The 19,018-nt window shown below is 42.0% G+C and overlaps 1 protein-coding gene across 7 annotated transcripts in view; it reads right to left on the bottom strand.

Annotated features, from left to right (window-relative positions):
• Nucleotides 1-19,018, bottom strand: part of CLUAP1 (clusterin associated protein 1) — a 76,742-nt gene that overhangs the window by 22,247 nt on the left and 35,477 nt on the right. For all 7 annotated transcript variants that reach the window (XM_054843467.1, XM_054843468.1, XM_054843465.1 and 4 more), the window contains exon 9: nt 1,931-2,003. In XM_054843467.1, coding sequence (XP_054699442.1) covers nt 1,931-2,003 — 73 coding nt within the window. The remainder of the gene's footprint in view (nt 1-1,930; nt 2,004-19,018) is intronic.

Here is a 19,018-nt window from a genome sequence, read left to right as displayed (position 1 = left end):
TAAGACACCATTCTCTTATCAAAGCAAATCTCTTGGTTTTGAATTGTGTAAAGGGCATCATTTAACTAATAATGAGAGGAGGAGAGTGGGGTCTGGTCTAAGGGGAAAGCACAGCCTGGTAGCTGATCATTATATGTTAGTAAACCGTGGTCTCAGAGAGCTTTACAACATCCAATAAATTAACCTTACAGCATGCAGTAATGAAGCCGTGCTCCATGCTCGTGACTGGGGAAAACAAGCCACCGAGAGCCAAATTTATTGTCTCAGTTACACCTCTGCAACTCTGCAGACTTCCACGCCATGCGCAGATAAAGGCAGACAGGTGCTGACAAAGATGACTTGATTTTCCGGGGTTATGGGACAGTCAATAAATGAGCCAACACTGAAAACCAGGATCCGGGTGCTCTTACCACTAGAATAAATACTAATTATGACAATTAAGTACTGGAATAAAGATGTATTATGGTAATATTTTTAAGTCATTTAAAGTCATAATCATATCTTGTTAGTTGGCAGTTAAATCACTCGCTAAAAGACAAGGTTTCTATTATTTCAGAGATGCAAAATGACTGAATAGTTTTCCACAGACAAGGAGAAAACAGATCAGCAGATTTTCAAGTTATACTACACACTGCTAAGTACTGATTATGGATGTTCTTCTCCTCTTGAACTTATTTGCCCTGGAAGCTGTCAGATAGCAAGACTTGGACTTTTTCACTCAAGTAAATCCTTGAAACAATTCCATATTCTTGTAATTTATATTACAAATCCTATGTTTCAGCTAAAACTTCTTCACTTTTTACTGGAGTTAGCATAAGAAAATGAGATCAAAGATGGGCAGAAATGAGTGAATTTCGTCTTTTGTGAGCTTGCTCTGAAAATCTCTGCCAGCAAACAAACTGTGAAGTACAACTTTTATGTCCTTACTCCATTTCAGCTTTCATGAACTCACTCTCTGATCCTGAGAATTAACTTCCCTCCTATTTTCTCCCACTACCATATAAAAATGCGTATATTGCAATATTAAATTCACAGGGGTAATTAATGAGGAAGTTCTTGCTGACACATGGCTCAAAAGGAGCAAAATCTGGTTTGTTAGCTTTCTGCAAAATCTCAAGAGGTTATTATTCCCTTATGATCCTCAGCTAGAATTCTAATTAATTAAGAGTAAGTTTAGGAGAAAAAAAAAAAAAGAAAAAACCCACAAATTTTAATTGCATTCACATTTTGCAGATAAACTAAAATCAAGCAAATGCAAGCAGGCAAACGTGGACCCCGCTTTGAAGATGAGTGATATTAAAGAGGATTTCAAGCTGAGAGTTTTTCATCTGTGAAAGTTATGATCTGATAGACACATCACAAAGAATTAATCTGAACACGTAACTGAACTCCACGCCATGCAATGTGGCAGACTAACTGCTGAGGACAGAAATTCTACTCCAGTTTTGCACGGCACATCAGGACATGTGTAATAGGAGGCAGCCAAACAGTCCCACAAACCAATGACACTACTCACCTACACGCAAGCATTTTTACTGTCTAGAATCCTCTGACCAAGTTCGTTCGCAAACCAACCTTTCATCAGCAATCCCATCGTGTGCACAGCCAGCCTGTGTGGGCTTGGAGAATAGTAAAATCAAGCCTAAAATCTGCTCATTGCAATTGTGCAGCATGTTTAGTGGATGACTGTTTTCATCCTTTGGCACTGCAGGTAAAATTTACAAGGCAGAGGAGCGTTTCACAGAGGTTAGGTTCCCTAATTTCACTGTTGTCCTTTTAAAGTTATTATCATTCCACTTTTTGTAATATAGCCTGTTGACTCTGTCATCTATCCCATGTCCCCTCCGCTTGCAAGTGGATACTTATACATAAAGTAGCCGGCTCTTAACAATTTTTCTGCTAATGCAAGCGGTGAAAAAATCCCACTTACTTCCACTCTTAAGAAGGCGCTGCTCCTCTTCCTTCAGCCTGTTCTGCATAAGGCGCAGCATGTTTGCTGCTTCCTGCAAGAGGTGAAAACAACTGAATTAGAAAAGCTGCCACATTACCCAGTCAAGTAACTAATTGGATGGTCCTACAGCAACAGTTAAGGGCACTCACAGGTAGAATGAGAATAGAAAGTTTCAGCATTGAAAATATTTTATGAAAAAAAGGCCTTAATTGAAACGTGGGAGCTCCTACTTACTCTGCCCATGAGGGTCAGGATATAAAGCACGCACCCAGGTGAAACAGCGCACTGAAAAACAACCATATATTCCCAGTGGCTGAAACCTCACTTCTCACGTTGAAAATGAGTTCGCTCGTCTTCATCCCCCAGAAAATTGCTGCTGTTAGAGAATGGAAGCGACTTGCTTTGGAAAGCAGTCTTTGGTAGTTGTTTTCAACCAATACTCCATTAAATACCAGAAGTGGTTTGTGAAATGACTGCAGCTTCATAATACACAAACCAAACCAGAATAAATCCACGCACTTCCATGCATGCAAACAAAACAGGAGCAAAAAGCCCTGTTGATAAGCTGCAGAAGAATAGCCATATGCTATACCATAGTATTCAGATGCAAAGGAGAACCGTAACAGTAAGGCTGTACAAGGTGGTTTGTTGATTTTCTTTTTTGAATATAGCAGGCTGTTAGATAAAAATATGCTGAGAAACTCTGTTGTAATGACAGTGTGATAAAGTTATGACAAATGGAGTTCAGAGCAAATGGGAAAAGGCAGGTAGAACAGCAGTTGCTGTGCCAAGGGAGAGAAGCAAATCACAAGTCTCAACCCATTCAAACGAAGGCAAACAATAACAGAAAATGTTACAAAAAGGCCCACAAGGACTTATAAAACCTAAGTCTTGCACAGTCAACCAAGTAAGAAATGTGACAGCCCAGAAGGCTGATGGTAGCGAGGCAGTGGCGGTTAAGACAGACATTCTCATTCCAGCACAATGGATTAGTAAGAAAACACGGCTGGCTCTGTAGACAGTAACTGATGAGAGTAATTTTAATCTTCTAGGACGGATGCACTTGCAGAGCATCACAGACCTGGTAGACTAAAGGGACTATTTGATTGCTGAACACCACAAAGCAATTGTAGGAGGTGTTTTGCTGAGTTCATGAAGTTCTCCATCCAGTTGGGACTAAAATTTAGCAAAGATACCAAGACATTGAATTTTAGGAACTAAGGTTTGCTATTCCAATAGCGGCATCAGACAGAAAAATGTATTTTTAATGAGATCTAGTTTAAGTTTGGGTAATGTTAATGGTGAATAGCAAACTAAGCTATCAATAGAGTAGGTAGGGTATGAATGCAGACAATCAGATTCAGATAGAACCTACAATACTAAACAGGTGGCAAACAACTGATGGAAGGATTTAGCCACAAATTTTGCTAGTTTTAGTCTCTTCTACAATTCCAGTCAAGCAAGACAAGTAGATGGGAGTGCTAATTAACTGTGGATTGAACTAAGATTTTTCTGAGCCTTTGATTTTCTATGCAAAATATGCATACAATTAAAAAAAATAAGAAAGACACCAGTTGCTCTGTCATGGTCAAATCTGCACATTTACAGTGCATTTGCAGAAAGGAGATGTGGGCTTAGCTGGAATATCTGTGGGACAGAGGGAAATAAGAAAAGCATCTGAAAACATTTGAATGGTGGGCAATCTTTACACTTTCAGATGGAAATGTGCGTCAAAACGTATGGCAATAGTGTGCTAGCTGAGAAAGGAAAATCTCCTCCCACCAACGTGCAGGCAGCAGCAAACCACCAAGTCCCGTGCAGCACACGAAGAAGAGGCCTGGCTGGCGTGATGCATCACAACTTGGCGTAAACATCTGCATCTTCGGAGTTGGAATTCATGCTGAAAAAGCTTGTAGAGATGATGTTGGCAGGTGGTAAGGGGAAAGTAACGTAAATCCCCTGTACCTGGTAAGAAACCCAGCTCAGGGCCTCTCTCAAGGTCACAGAGGGAATCAGTTCTGATCCAAAAATCTGCTTTGGACAAACTCTCTATTAGTACTCTCCAGTAGTAATAGAGACAGTGGCCCCAGAGATGCTAGGAAGACTGCCAAAGATTGCTTGGGATTGCAGAAATAACACTGCAAAACATATATAGAAAATAACAGAAATAACACAGCAGGCATGACAGCTTCCAGGGCTATAAAGCAGAAAGGTCATAATGTAAAATCACTCTGAATGAGACACTCCAACAGCAACCTGCAACAATGTAAACTACTGAAATCCCTGAAGCGATGGATATGTATTCTGCAGGGAGAAGGTAATTCCATCTGCAAGAATGAGGAAGGAAAAGACACAAGCATATTTTTACAACCTGTTTCATGTAGGTTCAGAGTATTTTAAACACCCAATTTAGGAAACTGCTTGTCTTTATTAATTCCTTTTATAAGGAACAAATGACAGTGAGGGCAGAAGAGCGTGACTGAAGATTAAAGGAAAGGGAAGACGCAAGGATGCTGTGGACGGTGCAGCTATAGTAAGCAGGCCAATAAATGTTACCCACCTCCTCTTGATCCATGCTGTTGGCCAAGGTACGAGCGACCTCTGTATAGCAGCAACGCATCTGCACGCTGCCTGCAAACCTGCCCACCTCAGTCCCACTGAGAAGGGTAACCACTGCAACGATTACACTTTCCCACCCCGCTCAGTGTTAGCAAAGCCTTTTTAAAGCCTGGTAAAAGTCAAAATGAATATGGACGCGAGGCAAAATATTGGAGGTTTTTAGTTTCCAGTGTTCCCTTCGGTCTCTGTAGCACGTGCCCATTCAAAGACCTCCCTCTGCAACAGTGGGTCCCAACCTCTTCTGACTGAACCTCACCGTTGCTATCTTCTTCCCCTGCCTCTTCCTCCCTGTCTGGTTTCTCCCAGTCAGTGAGAAGACTTAAAGGGAGTCAGTGATTTAAACAAGTCTTGCCCCTGCCCCAGCAAGCATTTACAATACAGCCTCCCCATTGCTACGTCCTTGGGATGAATGGAGTAAATGAGGGATCAATCAGCCACCTGAACCTCAATCCCATGGGATTTGCAGCCTACACAGTGCATATAGCAAAGAAAATCTATAGGGAGGGGAAGAAGAAAAAAAAAAAAAGGACATTTCCTAAATGTCACAGGAACAAATTCATAAACCCAGAAAACATTTTTAAAATGTTCACGGACCAGTGAAATACCGGGTACAGATATAATTGTTGCCTAATACTGTAATTCCAGGCACAAGTTGAGAGAGCTGAAGCTGGCAGTCCAAATGCAGTCAAAGCAGCAGTCACCCTCCCCTGCACCCCAGGCCACTCGCTCCTTCCCTCGTCTCACCCTGCTGGCTCTGGAGCAAGCATTTGTGCAGCAACAGAAAAGAAACCTGGTGAAAACTAATCCATCAAGACAAAACGAAGCCAGGCAAATTCTCCACTGCAGTTCAGTATGTGGCTACGCAAATTCTTGACGGGCACAATGGAGGACGGGGAGTTGCAGTTGTGGGAAAAACAGCGAGGGTGAGAAGATGGGGTACTGTTTGTTTTAGCTTCAGTGCTGGTTTATCGACATAAATACAAGAGAAGTGAAGTCTAAGAAAATAGTTTAACCATACAGATGAGCCACTCCTCCCCCTTTCCTCTAGCATCTTACTTGTGATTTTGCCAGCAGCTCGGCTGACCTCGTACCAAGCCAGCCCAGCTAACTGGCAGGAAAAACATTGATTTTCTGCTGGTTTAGATTTCTGAGTAGCTCGACGCATGGTCAGTCAAATGCCGCTGTCAGCCAAAGGGAGCTGCTGAGACTGTACAGCATCGTCCCTTTCAACAGCAGTCTATCACTGCATCAGTTTAGCTGTGCTGCCAGGCTACACCCTGCAAAAGCTTATAAAAAACTGCAGCAACAAAAAATGTTTCAAAAGGGCAGCCTCAAACCAGTTGGAACCAGGATAACATCAGTTAAGTGCTGTTTACAGTCTTTAACAAGCAAGATCTTCAAAGGAGGGGGCAGAAGCCATGGCAGATCATATATCTAGAAAGTAAACAAAATTTATCATGTAATTTTTTTGAAGTTACATACTCACTTAAAAGAATCTGCAGAGAAATCTTAGATCTGTTAAATGAGTGAAAGAATTACAAGAGTTTCATTGGTTGAAAATTTTGGGTTTAAAAACAGGGACCACTTGTAAACAGCTGAGTCAGTGGCAGCTTCAGCTTCTCTTTCTTCTTCTCCCTGCTGCTTTTAATGACTGCAATCACCAGGCAGCACTTTTTGGCCTGACCAGCTTCCACCTTCACTGCAGACACCGCTCCACACACTTCACGTTATCTTAACAGACATGATTTATATCAGCTCAGCGAGAACAAAACCATGCTAACGAGAGATGTTTTGCAGTTTCAGGCCAGTCACTTCTGCGTGACCCAGGGCTTCTGAAACGTGACAAGGGAGACAAGCGAAGAGCGTGATGACCATAACGCTGCGGATGCTCTTTCAACATGTAATGTCGTACAATGGACTTTATTAGACTAGCATTCCACACAGGACAACAGTCACGTCTTCTGACCGGAGTGGCAGAGCGACAGCTCCATGAAACAAGAGATGGGGTCTTGACCTTGTGAAGCACCCGCAGGGAATGGCCTGGGTGCCTCAGGACGCTGTACGAGCGGGAGCCAACATTTAACCGTCCTGTTCAGTCCCTCCAGTAAACAAACAGGACTGAAATGGTGAAGGCAAACACTGCACGGATCTTATTCCACAAGCGAACTTTACCCAAATTAAGCGGCAGCACACAAAGTGGAATCACAGTGTCAAATTAACGCAATTAAAGTGCCAGTTAACACAAAACTAGAACCAGTCTGCCCTGTCAGAGGGGGCTCCCAGGCCTTTCAGGACACTGGAGATCACTGAGGCTGAAAATCTTGATTTAGAGGCCATCTCTGCTGAGATGGAACCTTTCCTCCTCTGTCTCATATATTATGCAGCCTTTTCTAGGTGTAAATCTGCCCTTTAACGAGTAGTCAAATCAATCACTTTGCAAACTCAGAGCAGACAGCCTAGTGAAACGGGCAGCAAGGTAGGACTTTGTTGCTAAGCTTCGACCCCCAGAACAACCCCTGCTCCAAGGGACCTTCAGAAGTCCCCAGCCCAACCTTCAGCTCAAAGCAGGATCAGCCATGGGACCGGACCACGGCACTCAAGGCTGGAGCTAGTTGGGTCTGAAAAACCTCCAAGGAGAGAGACCAATCAACCTGTCTGGGCAACCTGTTCCGATATCTGACTATCCAAATGGTGAAAAAGTTTCCTTATATCAAGTCAGAGCTACTTTTCATTCCATAATTTGTCCATGTCTTTCAGCAGAAGGGTTCGGGTTCACCTTAGTCACCAGTTATGTCACCAGCTTTCCACAGCAGGTGCCTTAACTTGTGACACATAAACAAATGGTCTATATACAGTCAATAGCAACAGGAAATAAATAATTCTTTTGTTGACATACTAGGACAAACAAAGACTTTTAAACCAAATAAGTTTCACCTATGTTTACAGTCAACTGTGCTTTTTTCGTGCCCATTTTCTGTCTAATTCAGCAAGAATGTTTCCTGTTTTCTACAGCACGCTGAATGTACTAAAGACAAACGTGTATTTTTTGTAGAATGGAGTTTGACTACAATACAGATATTCTGTATCTCAGCCTACTTTAATTGGCAAAACAGATAGCGTTCCATCTCATATCTGACTATGAAAGTCTCTGGCAAACAGCAATAAAACAAACCACATGGCTGTTTGACAGAATGTTTTCATATAATCTAACCTATAATTCTACAGACAAGTAAAACGTCAATTGTGAGTTCCGACAGCAGGGTGAATGGGAGTTGGCTTTGAAAATCTTTTTACAGAAAGCTCTACAAAAGCAGAACCTGAGAAATGCTTTGTCATTCATTGACTATTTTTTATAATTTCTTTACGAGAAGGATTACCAGCGTGCGATTACAACTACAGGCAAACTACACACAACTATGAGCAGGGTCTGGAGTGGGGGAGATTGGTTGGGGTTTTTTTTGTTTTTAAACAGAGGCCAATATACCACCATGGAGAACATCCTCCAGCAGCAGACCCACAACTAGCTCTGCAACCAACTCAGTGTTTGCCTCAGGGCAAGTCATCCAGGATTTGAGTAAGCCACATGATTTCTTGACTGCCAGTCCTTTATGCTATACCTGATGCTGCTGAGTATTGGTTTAAACAACAAAAGCAAGTTGCTGAAATCATGAGATTGAAGACAACTCTGCCCCCGCAGATTGCCAAGCAGCAAGTCTAAAAGGCTCAAAACCAGACAGAACAAAAATGACGCAGTATTTGATCATTTAAAACATCTCAGTTTGGTTTTTTCCCTAGTTTTTCCTAAGTTAACCTCAAAGTTTTGTGGGGAAAGTTGTGGAGAAAACACTAGGGGGATTTTGAATACAAAGAATTTGTGCCCTGGAGCGAGCTGGCAGACAACATGGTTACCACTAAGTAGAAAGAAAAGGAAAAGAAATGGGGAAAATAGGAAGGGGATAAGTATGAAAGAACAACAGGACAACAACTGGAGCTTGCTGACTTTTTCTGTTCAGATGCTAACATTTCAATTTTTGCCTAAGCTATTTCTTCTGTTCTCAGACATCCTCCCAATCCCAAAAATCTTTCCTAGACATCTCTCTCCATGTATAACCTTTTCATCTTCGTAAGGGAAAACAATGTTTCCTTCTGTGGTTCGGTTTTTTTTTTTTTCCTCCCTAGTGATTTGCTAAAGACTAGCGGTAATCCTACTGCTCTGTAGTACACTTAAAGTGAACCAATTTGATGATGGATTGAACCGCCTCCTCTTCACCTTGCCTATTAATCTCAGCAGCTGTTTCTTGCTTTGTTGTAGAACAAAGCAGCTGAGATTAGCTCTTGCTACAACACACAATGGTATTTGTTTTTCCTAATAGAGTGTTGCCACTCATTCAGCAGGGGCGAGACATAAGGACGAGGAGAAATTCTGCGGTGCCCGAACAGGGAATGTGACAGGACTCTTAATAAGAGGAAGCCTGCTAGGAACAACAGAAAGGTAAGTGAACACAACGTTGAGGTTGCACAGCTAAAGTTCATGAGAGTGTGAGGTACCAACCTACCCAGAGCTGTTCTTTAAGAATAGAAGACGATGCTTCCTATCATGCTGAACTACTATTAAATACCTCACCCTAAATTCATGTCTGGTTTTCTGATTTGAATTGGAACACAGCTATAGTTATGCTTGACTAAAAGTGACTGCAATGCTACAGGTTTTGTTCCTTTTTATTCTGTTGAGGAATGAAGACTATGGGAGAGAGCTAAGATCCATCTGAAAATGCGGGGCAGAAGAATCTTTACCAACAGGCTTCAAACTAGGTCTGTCAGGGAATGATGATGATGACAGCCTGCCAAGAAATGGGGGCACCGTGAAGAGTGAAGGCTCTGGGGTCCCACCTCAAGAGCCTGAACACAAGTACATACATCATAGGAAACAAAACAGGAGGAATTAGAAGGTGCATAGCTTTGGTCCCATCAGGATTACAGAAATATGGTGAGACAGTTTGTTTGGAGGGTTGCACTAGACGGCTATAGGCACGCCAGGAAGCGCAGGCTGGGAGGTGAGGAAGAGGAGTTGCTCCCTCTGCAAAGGAGCAGGCTGAATGTGCTGAACTTTGCCTGCTGAGGGGTGATAAGCCCATTGAGAGTTTATGGTTAAGGATCAGAGGACAAACCACTGACCTATAAAACAATACAGATCATGCTGCATAAAGTAATATTCATTTTATCCTTGAACTTTTAAATGCTTATTGCTAGCAGATCATCTCACTTCAGTAAAAAACCCAAAATTAAAAGTGACAGCTGACAGTTACCAGAGGGGTCCTTTGGTTTCCCATCTCTCGTCTATAGTCACTTGACTGGGACTTTTGTTTTCCTACAAAAGTTACCAAAATGGAAAATTCAAAAATTCCTGTCCCTATCACAGATGTTGCACTCAGTAAATAGTGTAGAACCACAGGGAAGCTGGCTTACAGCTGCTCAGAGCCAGCAATAAAGCAGGACCCCTGCCTTCTGGCACAGAGAGAGATTTTGCATCTGGAGCTTATTCTTCTCTGACTGACGATGCCACCTCAGTAATTATGAAGTGCTACCACTGTGATAGAGCTTTCTGATGAATACAGAAGCAGCAAACACCCCCAAAACCCCACTATTAGATCAAGTACAGTGCTTTAGAGAATGTAGTCTTAAACAAACGAGCCAGTGCACCAAATACAGAGTTCTGCACCAGAAAAGAAATCATGAACTTGGTCTAGCAGATTCTCTGGATCCCTTATTAAGGTTCATGCTAAAAAATATTTAGCTTTTAGAGACATTTATGCATCTTTACCATTTTGGCCTGAGGAGCTTCTGAAAGCCATCACCACTGGCCATTTCAACTTTTTTAGAGGTCATCCTTCCAGTGGACGAGCACACACTGAGTGAATTGAAAATCATCAGCCCCTATAATAAGACCATCTGTCACCTCCTTATTCTCATTATTCGGATCTGCTCCCTCGCTTTCATGTGCTGAAACAATCATCGCCTCTCATCGTTCATACTCATTTTACAGTAATCATTTCTATTGAAACACAACTAAAGCATACTTGAGAGTATTTTATACACTTAACTGATACTCACCAGAAATTTCCCAACTGTTATCATAATACTGGCATCACCAGTGTCAGTGGAAGGGGATGGGGATTCATTTCTGCTGTAGTAGTAGTGTCATTATTTTAAATTATTAATTTGATTCATTGTCCTTCTTCAGAGAAACATTGTTATTATCTTGAAACTCTTCTTCTGTCCCAGCTAGCCATTACCTGTCATCGATGTATCTATTTTCAAAAGAATGAAATTCTTTTGAAAAATAGCAAATTTTATGCTACTTTACAACGTGACTCTGTCTTTCCAGATTATTCTTTTCCTGTACTAAACCCTGCTAACCTTGCATTCTGCTGCTTCTTGTGGAAGAACTGTTCACTAAGAGTAAAGTACAGTACTAGATACAGTAAAAGTACTTCAATAAATGGGGCAGAAGAGTATTAGTCATTCAAACTGACAGAATATCTCTTATCCAAGTGAAACACCAAATCTTAGTTAGCAGGAGACCAACCACCATTCTTGTTGGTCAGTTCACAGTACACAGGCGCCACAGAATGTAGCATCCTCCCCCAATAAATTCTGACACATCAACTCCAGTGATCACATTTATCAAAACAAACAATTAGAAGCACAGCTGGCTGGGTGGAGAATGGATGGAGAGCAGCCCTGAGGAGAAGGACTTGGGGGTACTGGGGGATGAAAAGCTGGACATGACCCAGCAATGTGTGCTGGCAGCCCAGAAAGCCAACCGTGTCCTGGGCTGCATCACCAGCAGGTCGAGGGAGGGGATTCTGCCCCTCTACTCCGTTCAGGTGAGACCCCCCTGCAGTACTGCATCCAGCTCGGGGGTCCCCAGCACAAGAAGGACATGGAGCTGTTGGAGAGAGTCCAGAGGAGGCCACAGAGATGATCTGAGGGCTGGAGCACCTCTGCTATGGAGACAGGCTGAGAGAGTTGGGGTTGCTCAGCCTGGAGAAGAGAAGGCTCCGGGGAGACCTTAGAGCCCCTTCCAGTCCCTGAAGGGGCTACAGGAAAGCTGGAGAGGGACTGGTGACAAGGGCAGGGAGTGACAGGCCAAGGGGAATGGCCTGAAGCTGCAGGAGGGGAGATGGAGATGAGATCCGAGGAGGAAATTCTTCCCTGTGAGGGTGCTGAGGCCCTGGCCCAGGTTGCCCAGAGAAGCTGTGGCTGCCCCTGGCTCCCTGGCAGTGTTCAAGGCCAGGCTGGATGGGGCTTTGGGCAACCTGGGCTAGTGGAGGGTGGAACTGGATGGGCTGTGAGGTCCCTTCCAACCCAAACCATTCTGTTATTCTATGATCTGTTAGGTCACTAATGAAGTGCCCCTTCATCAACAAAAGTCACAAAATTACCTCACAAGGTTCTTGAAAGCTTTCTCTTTTCAAGGAAATACATGCTAATTGACTGAACTTCATTCATGCTATCATGAAAATTAGGAAAAAAGCTAAAATTTTTTGTAATGTAAATGAAATTTATCAGAAAGGAAAGCTATCATAGTAAAAAAAAATCTAGCATGGCCTCTTACAATGGTTTTGTTTTGGGGAAAAGTCTTTAGGAAGGTAAACTGCTATCAGGGATGTGTGGGAAAGAGGAGCAAGGAACAGGGTGCCCAGCTGAGCTTCTGCATGGGGTGATGTGAGTAGCAGAAGGCAGAGACAGGAACAGATGCAATTTATGGCCTGGGATACCTACACTGATGCTACTCTAACGGGAGCTCTTAATGATACCACGCTCAGGCTACATGAAGCCAGACAGTGAAGTGTATTCAAAACAGGCACTTAAAGTAACAGGATGCAACACAATCCACAGCAAGCATTTTAAAATCAGATTGGTTTAACGTTTCTCACATACACTTCTTCCTAAAGCTCCCATTATTACTTAGCAAGTTCTGTCTTCTGTGTGTCCAGCTCAAACACTGCAATAACCACTTTTCGCAGAACAGATAAATTGGAGTTGGAAGTGAACAGCACACTTCATACCCTGAAGTCGAGAGGTAGCGTCTTGAGACTTAAGGCGGGTTGGTTACTGTTCCTCTTGAATACGCAAACTGCACATGAAGGTCTCACCTAGACATTAGTACCTTTGCTTTGGGAACTCAAAAGGAAGGGACTAAACAGAAAACATAAATTAGCTTGCGGGGGGGGGTGAATTCCAACTAGGGTGCCATACTCATGCTTTGTATAAACTCTCTTTGCTTCTCTCTAGAGCTCTCCCCTCTTATCCTCATAAAGTAACTAAGTACTTCTCCCAGTTGCATGTTTCTTGAGCAACTTTTGATGCAATATAAAAGCTTTCTATGCAGGTTACTCCACTTTTTTCTGTGCCTACGCATTACACATTTTCCATGAGAACAGTCGAACAGCAAACAGCTTGCCCAAAGAGGCTGTGCAGTCTCTGTCCTTGGAGGCTTTCAAGACTGGACTGGACAAAGTCTTGAGCAATGTGGCCTGATGTCACAGCTGACCTTGCTTTGAACAGAATTAATCTGCAAATCAGTGACCAAGAAATCAGGTTTAGAAGTTATTTAGCTATTTTGACTCGTTTTCTATTAAAAAAAACCGCAACAAAACCCCCCAAAACTTTCCACCTCAAATACTCCTCTCCAATGCTGTACTGTACCTGTTTTGGGCTCTACATTAGGATGCATGGCGATTCAAGGAATCTGCCATACGCTACATTAAAGCTCCCAGAAAGGATACTGCTTCAGCTCTGCACAACCTTATCCCCTTCATTACGAGCTCTGCCAGTTCTGGAGTCAACTCTGGCTCTGATGAGCTTGAGGCTTCAGATCTTCCTTTACACCGTGACCTTCCCTCCCCTCTTTCTGAAGCTCCAATGATTAGGATCCCTTCTTGCATGCACACACGTTCTCCCCCACACCTGTGTGTGTATTTTTGCACAGTAGGGATCACTTCTTTTCAGATTGATGTAACTTTTCCCTTGACTATCTCCATTTATTCAACGATAATGGGAAAGAGGCACAATAAATAAGGAGAAGCCTTCATAAAAACAGATGATGTATACCAAATGCTTCTGAACTGCTCTTCTGACACTGCTCCTAGAGAACGCTTCACTGTGCCACCATCGAGACTCGTCTCCTTATTCACACAAATTAGGCCATTTGGAGAGTGAGGAGTTTTGCACTGTCGTGACTCGCCAAAACAACTACCAACACAAATGCCTTTTTCAGTTGGTTAAAGCAGCATAGGGATCCTGCCTACATGTACATCTAGCATGTTTATGCTAGGCTAAGGTTTTCCTTTTCAGATTCAGCAAGATCCAGATTCAATAAAGCTGGCTAGAGGCTTGAAGTCAAAGGCCCCACAAGATGTAAGAAATACTCCTGGACCACCCAGGAACCGCAGGTCTGAGCCAAGGGAGCAGAATGTCAGAGGTAACACAGCACTGAGCACATCGCTGAGGATTTATGCGACTGTCTACAACAGGGCATAGCTCAAGAGGACTGTGAAGAGACAGAAGAGAAAAGGATTGGTAAGGCACCGGCATGGATTGCAACATGAGACTAGGTGAGATCACAGGTCTTTAAATCATCCCCAAAACTAAGGAAAAAAGAAGAAAAAGAAAAAAGACCCAGACTAACATTTTCTGCCCAAAATTTTCCAGTTGAAATGCTTTCATGCAAGTCAGCACTAACACTCAAGGATTCACTACTGCCTAAAACAACGTAACAGAGGATGGACTTTATCCTGTGAAGCAAATGTAGTCATCATTAGATATAATGCAAGCTTACCATAACGACAACTCCTCTCCATTCCTCCTCTTTGCTTTTGTGGAAGATATGAATTATAATGACTCAATAACAGCTCATTGAGCGTTCCCTTCGTGTATTACATTTTTATTGCACCAAGCTTACAAGCGATATCGGTTGGGTGTGTGATTTATTTGAATTAATGTACAATTCTGTAATGTAAACCTGAGGTCAGTTTGCAGTGTCTGAAGAAATTATCATCCAAATTAATATTGATTGGAAGTTAGTAGTCACAGCTGTGTCCTGTTCACCACTATAAAGCAGTCACTGTCGCATCATCGCTAGAATCTAACATCAGAATTATGCTCTCCCTGTGTCACAGGTAGCACAAACCCTTAAGTGTTCGAAGGGGAGTCAGGATTATTTGCTCTTTTCAAGGAGAGCATTTATTATATTAAAGAGTAGTTGTTCTTGGTGAACTTGATAGTTCCAGGAATTGATAAGAGAATCTGCTGCCTTCCATCTCGAGATCAATTAGCTCCAATACAGCCCATGCTTCTTATAGCAGAGAATCTCTTCTACAGGTGGCTGACACGCACTTCAGTATTTCTATTTCCCAGCAGTCAAGCCCCAAATTAAGAGGCAGCACCAGCAAGCCTCTCTCCAACAGCCTCGTTAGAGCCCTAGCACAGGAATTAGAGACCTGTTTTTCACGACTTCTCCAGCTTGGAAACATTTGCACTCCTAGTTCCTGCTTGCCAGGACAGTGCTCTAACCACTAGCTTAGAAGACCGCGATAAAACTATTTTTAGTTATCTCATTGTGGTGGGCTAGAGAAGAAGAAAATAAAGATGACTAATGATGCAGACAAATCTCTCTTTTAAAAGGGAATGGCAAGCACTGTTTCTAGGACTATTCATGTGCATCGTGCTATGATTCTTTAATACAAAATGAGTAGGTGACACTCGCTGGGCAACCAATGATCAACAACATCAGGTTTCACCTTACACATCCTTCTTCTCTAGTTTCAATAATTCTGTATTCTTCTCCACATAATCACCCAGCCTAAGTAGTAGGGACACAGTATAGCTTCATTCTAGCTTACTCTACAGATTAAGAAACATGAGCTGTTGGTTTAAAAATCCTTGTAGTTGAGGAGGAACTGAGATGTAGGATGCAGTATATGAAATCCTCATTTCTTGTTAGAAGACAGCCACCATCAGGTATTTAAAGTGAATGCGGCACTGCCAAAGTGACTTAGACCCTGCCTAACAGGCTGGGGTCTGATCAAGTCAGGTTTCTCATCAGTCCTCTTAAAGACACAACAAAGCCTGAGTAGGAGACAGACATATAGCTCTCCAGATCAAAAAATTAAAAAAAAAAAAAAAAAGCAGGCTCTCACAGAGTCTAGTGGCCTAAAATGGAGGTTCCCATTGATTTCAGGACTACGTTGTGCTCAAGATAAGCCTGAATGAGAATGTAAATGAAATTCTAGCAAAGCAAACTTGACCCTGGGCAGAAAGGCATACTGTTTGCCCCAGGATTTCTTACCTTTCCTTAGTCCTGAAGTTTGACCCTGCTGCAATGCTTCTGAAATGGTATGGCTTGCAATTTGGCCCACGGGTATCTCAAGATCAGAATCATCCTCAAAGAATCACGATAGTATTCTGGAGCTCTCAGAAGAGAAGGCAATGACTGTGCACGGCGCAGTAACTCACGCTGCCAGCCCGTGCGCTAGGTGGGTGTCAGACGGGTTCTGCCACAACACCTCTCCTATCCTGTTCATGCGTAGAGAGTGTTTAATTTTCATGTTTCACAGAATTGAACTAGAAATTGTTTCTACACAGCTAGCAAATTAAGAACTAGTTTACTATTTAACATTTAAAACCTAAAACCTTAGTGTTTTTCATGTTATGAGATGATGCATACTCGTACAACTCAAAATGCTAGTCTCATAGCTACTTTTCTCAGCTATTAACTATCTTGTGCAGTAGCAGAGCAGAAACCTCCTAAATTTCACATACATCATTTTAACATTATATACTTATGTCATTTGGTGCAAATCACTTGCAAAACATCAGTCCCAAAATAAGAGTTATTTTAACTTTTTCTTTCAACCAATTCCTTGGGTTTTAATGACCTATTAAAAGGTTTCTCATAATGACTTTTATTTCTGTGTTAATCTCTGAGGAAAAACAAATTGATCTGCTTGATCAAAGTTGCTTCAAGTGATCTGGTTGTCTCCTATTTTGAGTGAATTCCAAGCTAGATTTCTGTTACATAATTCACATGTCTGAAGTACTTCTGAATATTCAAAAGCATAATGTGGGCTTAGAGGGAAGGCAGAATGACTGTAATATGAACAATCCTCCTATTCTACCTTCTTACCAAATAAAACCAAATAAAGACAATACTTAAAAACTAAAAGATGGTACATTCATATGTCACTCAATAGACACTGTTTTCATGCAATGTTTCTTCTGCAGTGGGGTCACTGCAGAAGAAATTCAGTGAGACAACTTAAGAACCGAAAGCATGAGAGATCAAAAACTATCCGATTTCTATTCATGAAAATCATTCACAGATTTCCAAGCTATGCTATCAATGAGAGCCGTTACATTGCACACTTCACAGAAGCAACTGCTGGCATGACAGAGAAACTCACCCGGACTTAGTACGCTGCAAAACTTAACAGTTACTCTCCCGGTGTTCCTTCCCCAACTGCAGATGATTTCATATATAACAGAATTTGCACAGTTTTACAACAGCGGCAAGAACGAACTAGACTGAGTAGCCTGTGCAGGGGCTTCATATCCAAGCATAGCACCAAGCCCTGATGCACAAGGAACTGCTTTACCTCTTCTGCTAAGGAGTTCTTGGGCTGCTGAAGGAAGAATATGAATGTTTCCATTGGTCAGAAAAACATACAAGTGATGATTAGAGTTTTAATAAATGCTTGTTTGATCTCTAGGTTTGTGAAAAAAGAAGTTCTAGAGTCTGTCAGACATGAAGAACTTGAAGCTGTGAGTTAAATGACCCCAAATTTGGCATCCTAAGGCAAGTTTGTTCATCTATCTGGCACATCAGATATCAAGATAATCCTGACAAATACGTGGATCTTCAAGCACCGAGTTGTTTGATCTGATTGAGATCAATTGAGCTGATTTCAACTGTTTTCATTTCCCAGGAAGTTTTCCTATACCTTTTATTGGAAGGCAGTATCAACAAAGCACCAGAAGCAGGTGCGCACACAACTACTTTAGGGCACTTAGAGGTACCTTTGAGAGTCTAGATCTAGTTGCCATGGTATTGGTAGGGGATTGCAGATTTCTGCTTCAGTGGAATGAACGCACAGAGCAACACTTTCATCTTTTCTAACATGCTTTTCACATGCCCTCACACCTTTTCTGTATCTCCATCTTCCCCTTTCGCGTGACCATCATTTCTCAGGCCAGCAATTTCCTCCGTCCTTTATCCCTATGCTCCATTGCCCCTACTCTTGCCCTCTGCATTCCCTTCCTCCTCCTCCATTCTTTTCCACATTTCTGCATTATGGGATTTGTGCGTCTCAGTGCACCAAGACTGTCATACTTGTACATTGGACTAAATGCCAAAATAGAAGCAATCAACGATTAAGATGCCTGTGCTTACTTTTACATCTAATATTCAATGTAATTCAGCAACACTGGACCAGGAGTGCCCTCCTGGTACCTATAAAAATGTTACCAAACAGTCGTAATTCAAATGTACATTAGCTAGAAGATTGAAGACTGTAACCAACTGCTTTTCATATTAACCTTCTGTCTGGCTATTTAAATAAGCAGACATCGCAATGGGAACATCTAGATTTAATATTTCAAATGGGATAGCTCAATGCAAAAGACATGAAAAGCAGCAGAACCAAGGAGTATGTCAAGAGCGCAGCAGAACTCAGATATCCCTGTTGTGTGCATATTTAGAATAAAGCATCTGCTTCGGGTATGGAGCTCTGATAAAAAAACCCAACACATTAGTTTAATGAAGAGGGGATTTTATTTGGGGAGGGTGGGTTGCAGAGGGAAAGTCACAATACAGTCTGTTTATTTGGCTTTTCCTCGCACAGTCTGTTTATTTGGCTTTTCCTTGCTTAATCGTGATGGACTGCTTACTGGTAGTAATATCATAATGATGAAAAGAAAAATGGTTTAAGCAATCCCAAACCAAAGATAATGACCGGGTGGCTTAGAACATCCTCTTTGGTGTGTCCACCACTTCGTGGTGTTCCTTAGTTGAGGTTTCACAGCACTAGCATAAAAGCTAGTGCTGTGAAATAACTTAGAAGAAAGCTGAAGGAAGTACTTCAGGGATGTCCTCTGAGAGGCACAAGAAAGAACAAGCATAATCTGTCTAGAGACAAGGCAAATGCTAAAGGATATTTTCAAGTTATTCTGGCATTACACAAGCTAGTTTCAAAAATGCTTTTTTGAACTGTATTAATCTGTGTTGTCCTTTAAAAGGGAAGCATTCATTTGTACGTCCATAGAAAATTTCAACCCCCAGATCTGAAAAACCCTGAAACTTTGATTTTTAAAGCAGCCAAAGTTCTAATAGCTTTCATGTCTAAACATCAGAAACAATTTCATCTTTAAAATAGGGTACAAATTAAT

This window comes from Grus americana, chromosome 15 (genome assembly GCF_028858705.1).
Source record: "Grus americana isolate bGruAme1 chromosome 15, bGruAme1.mat, whole genome shotgun sequence".
Classification (NCBI taxonomy): Eukaryota; Metazoa; Chordata; class Aves; order Gruiformes; family Gruidae; genus Grus; species Grus americana.
Note: the sequence above shows the minus strand (reverse complement) of the source record. Positions and strands in the feature narration are given on the sequence as shown.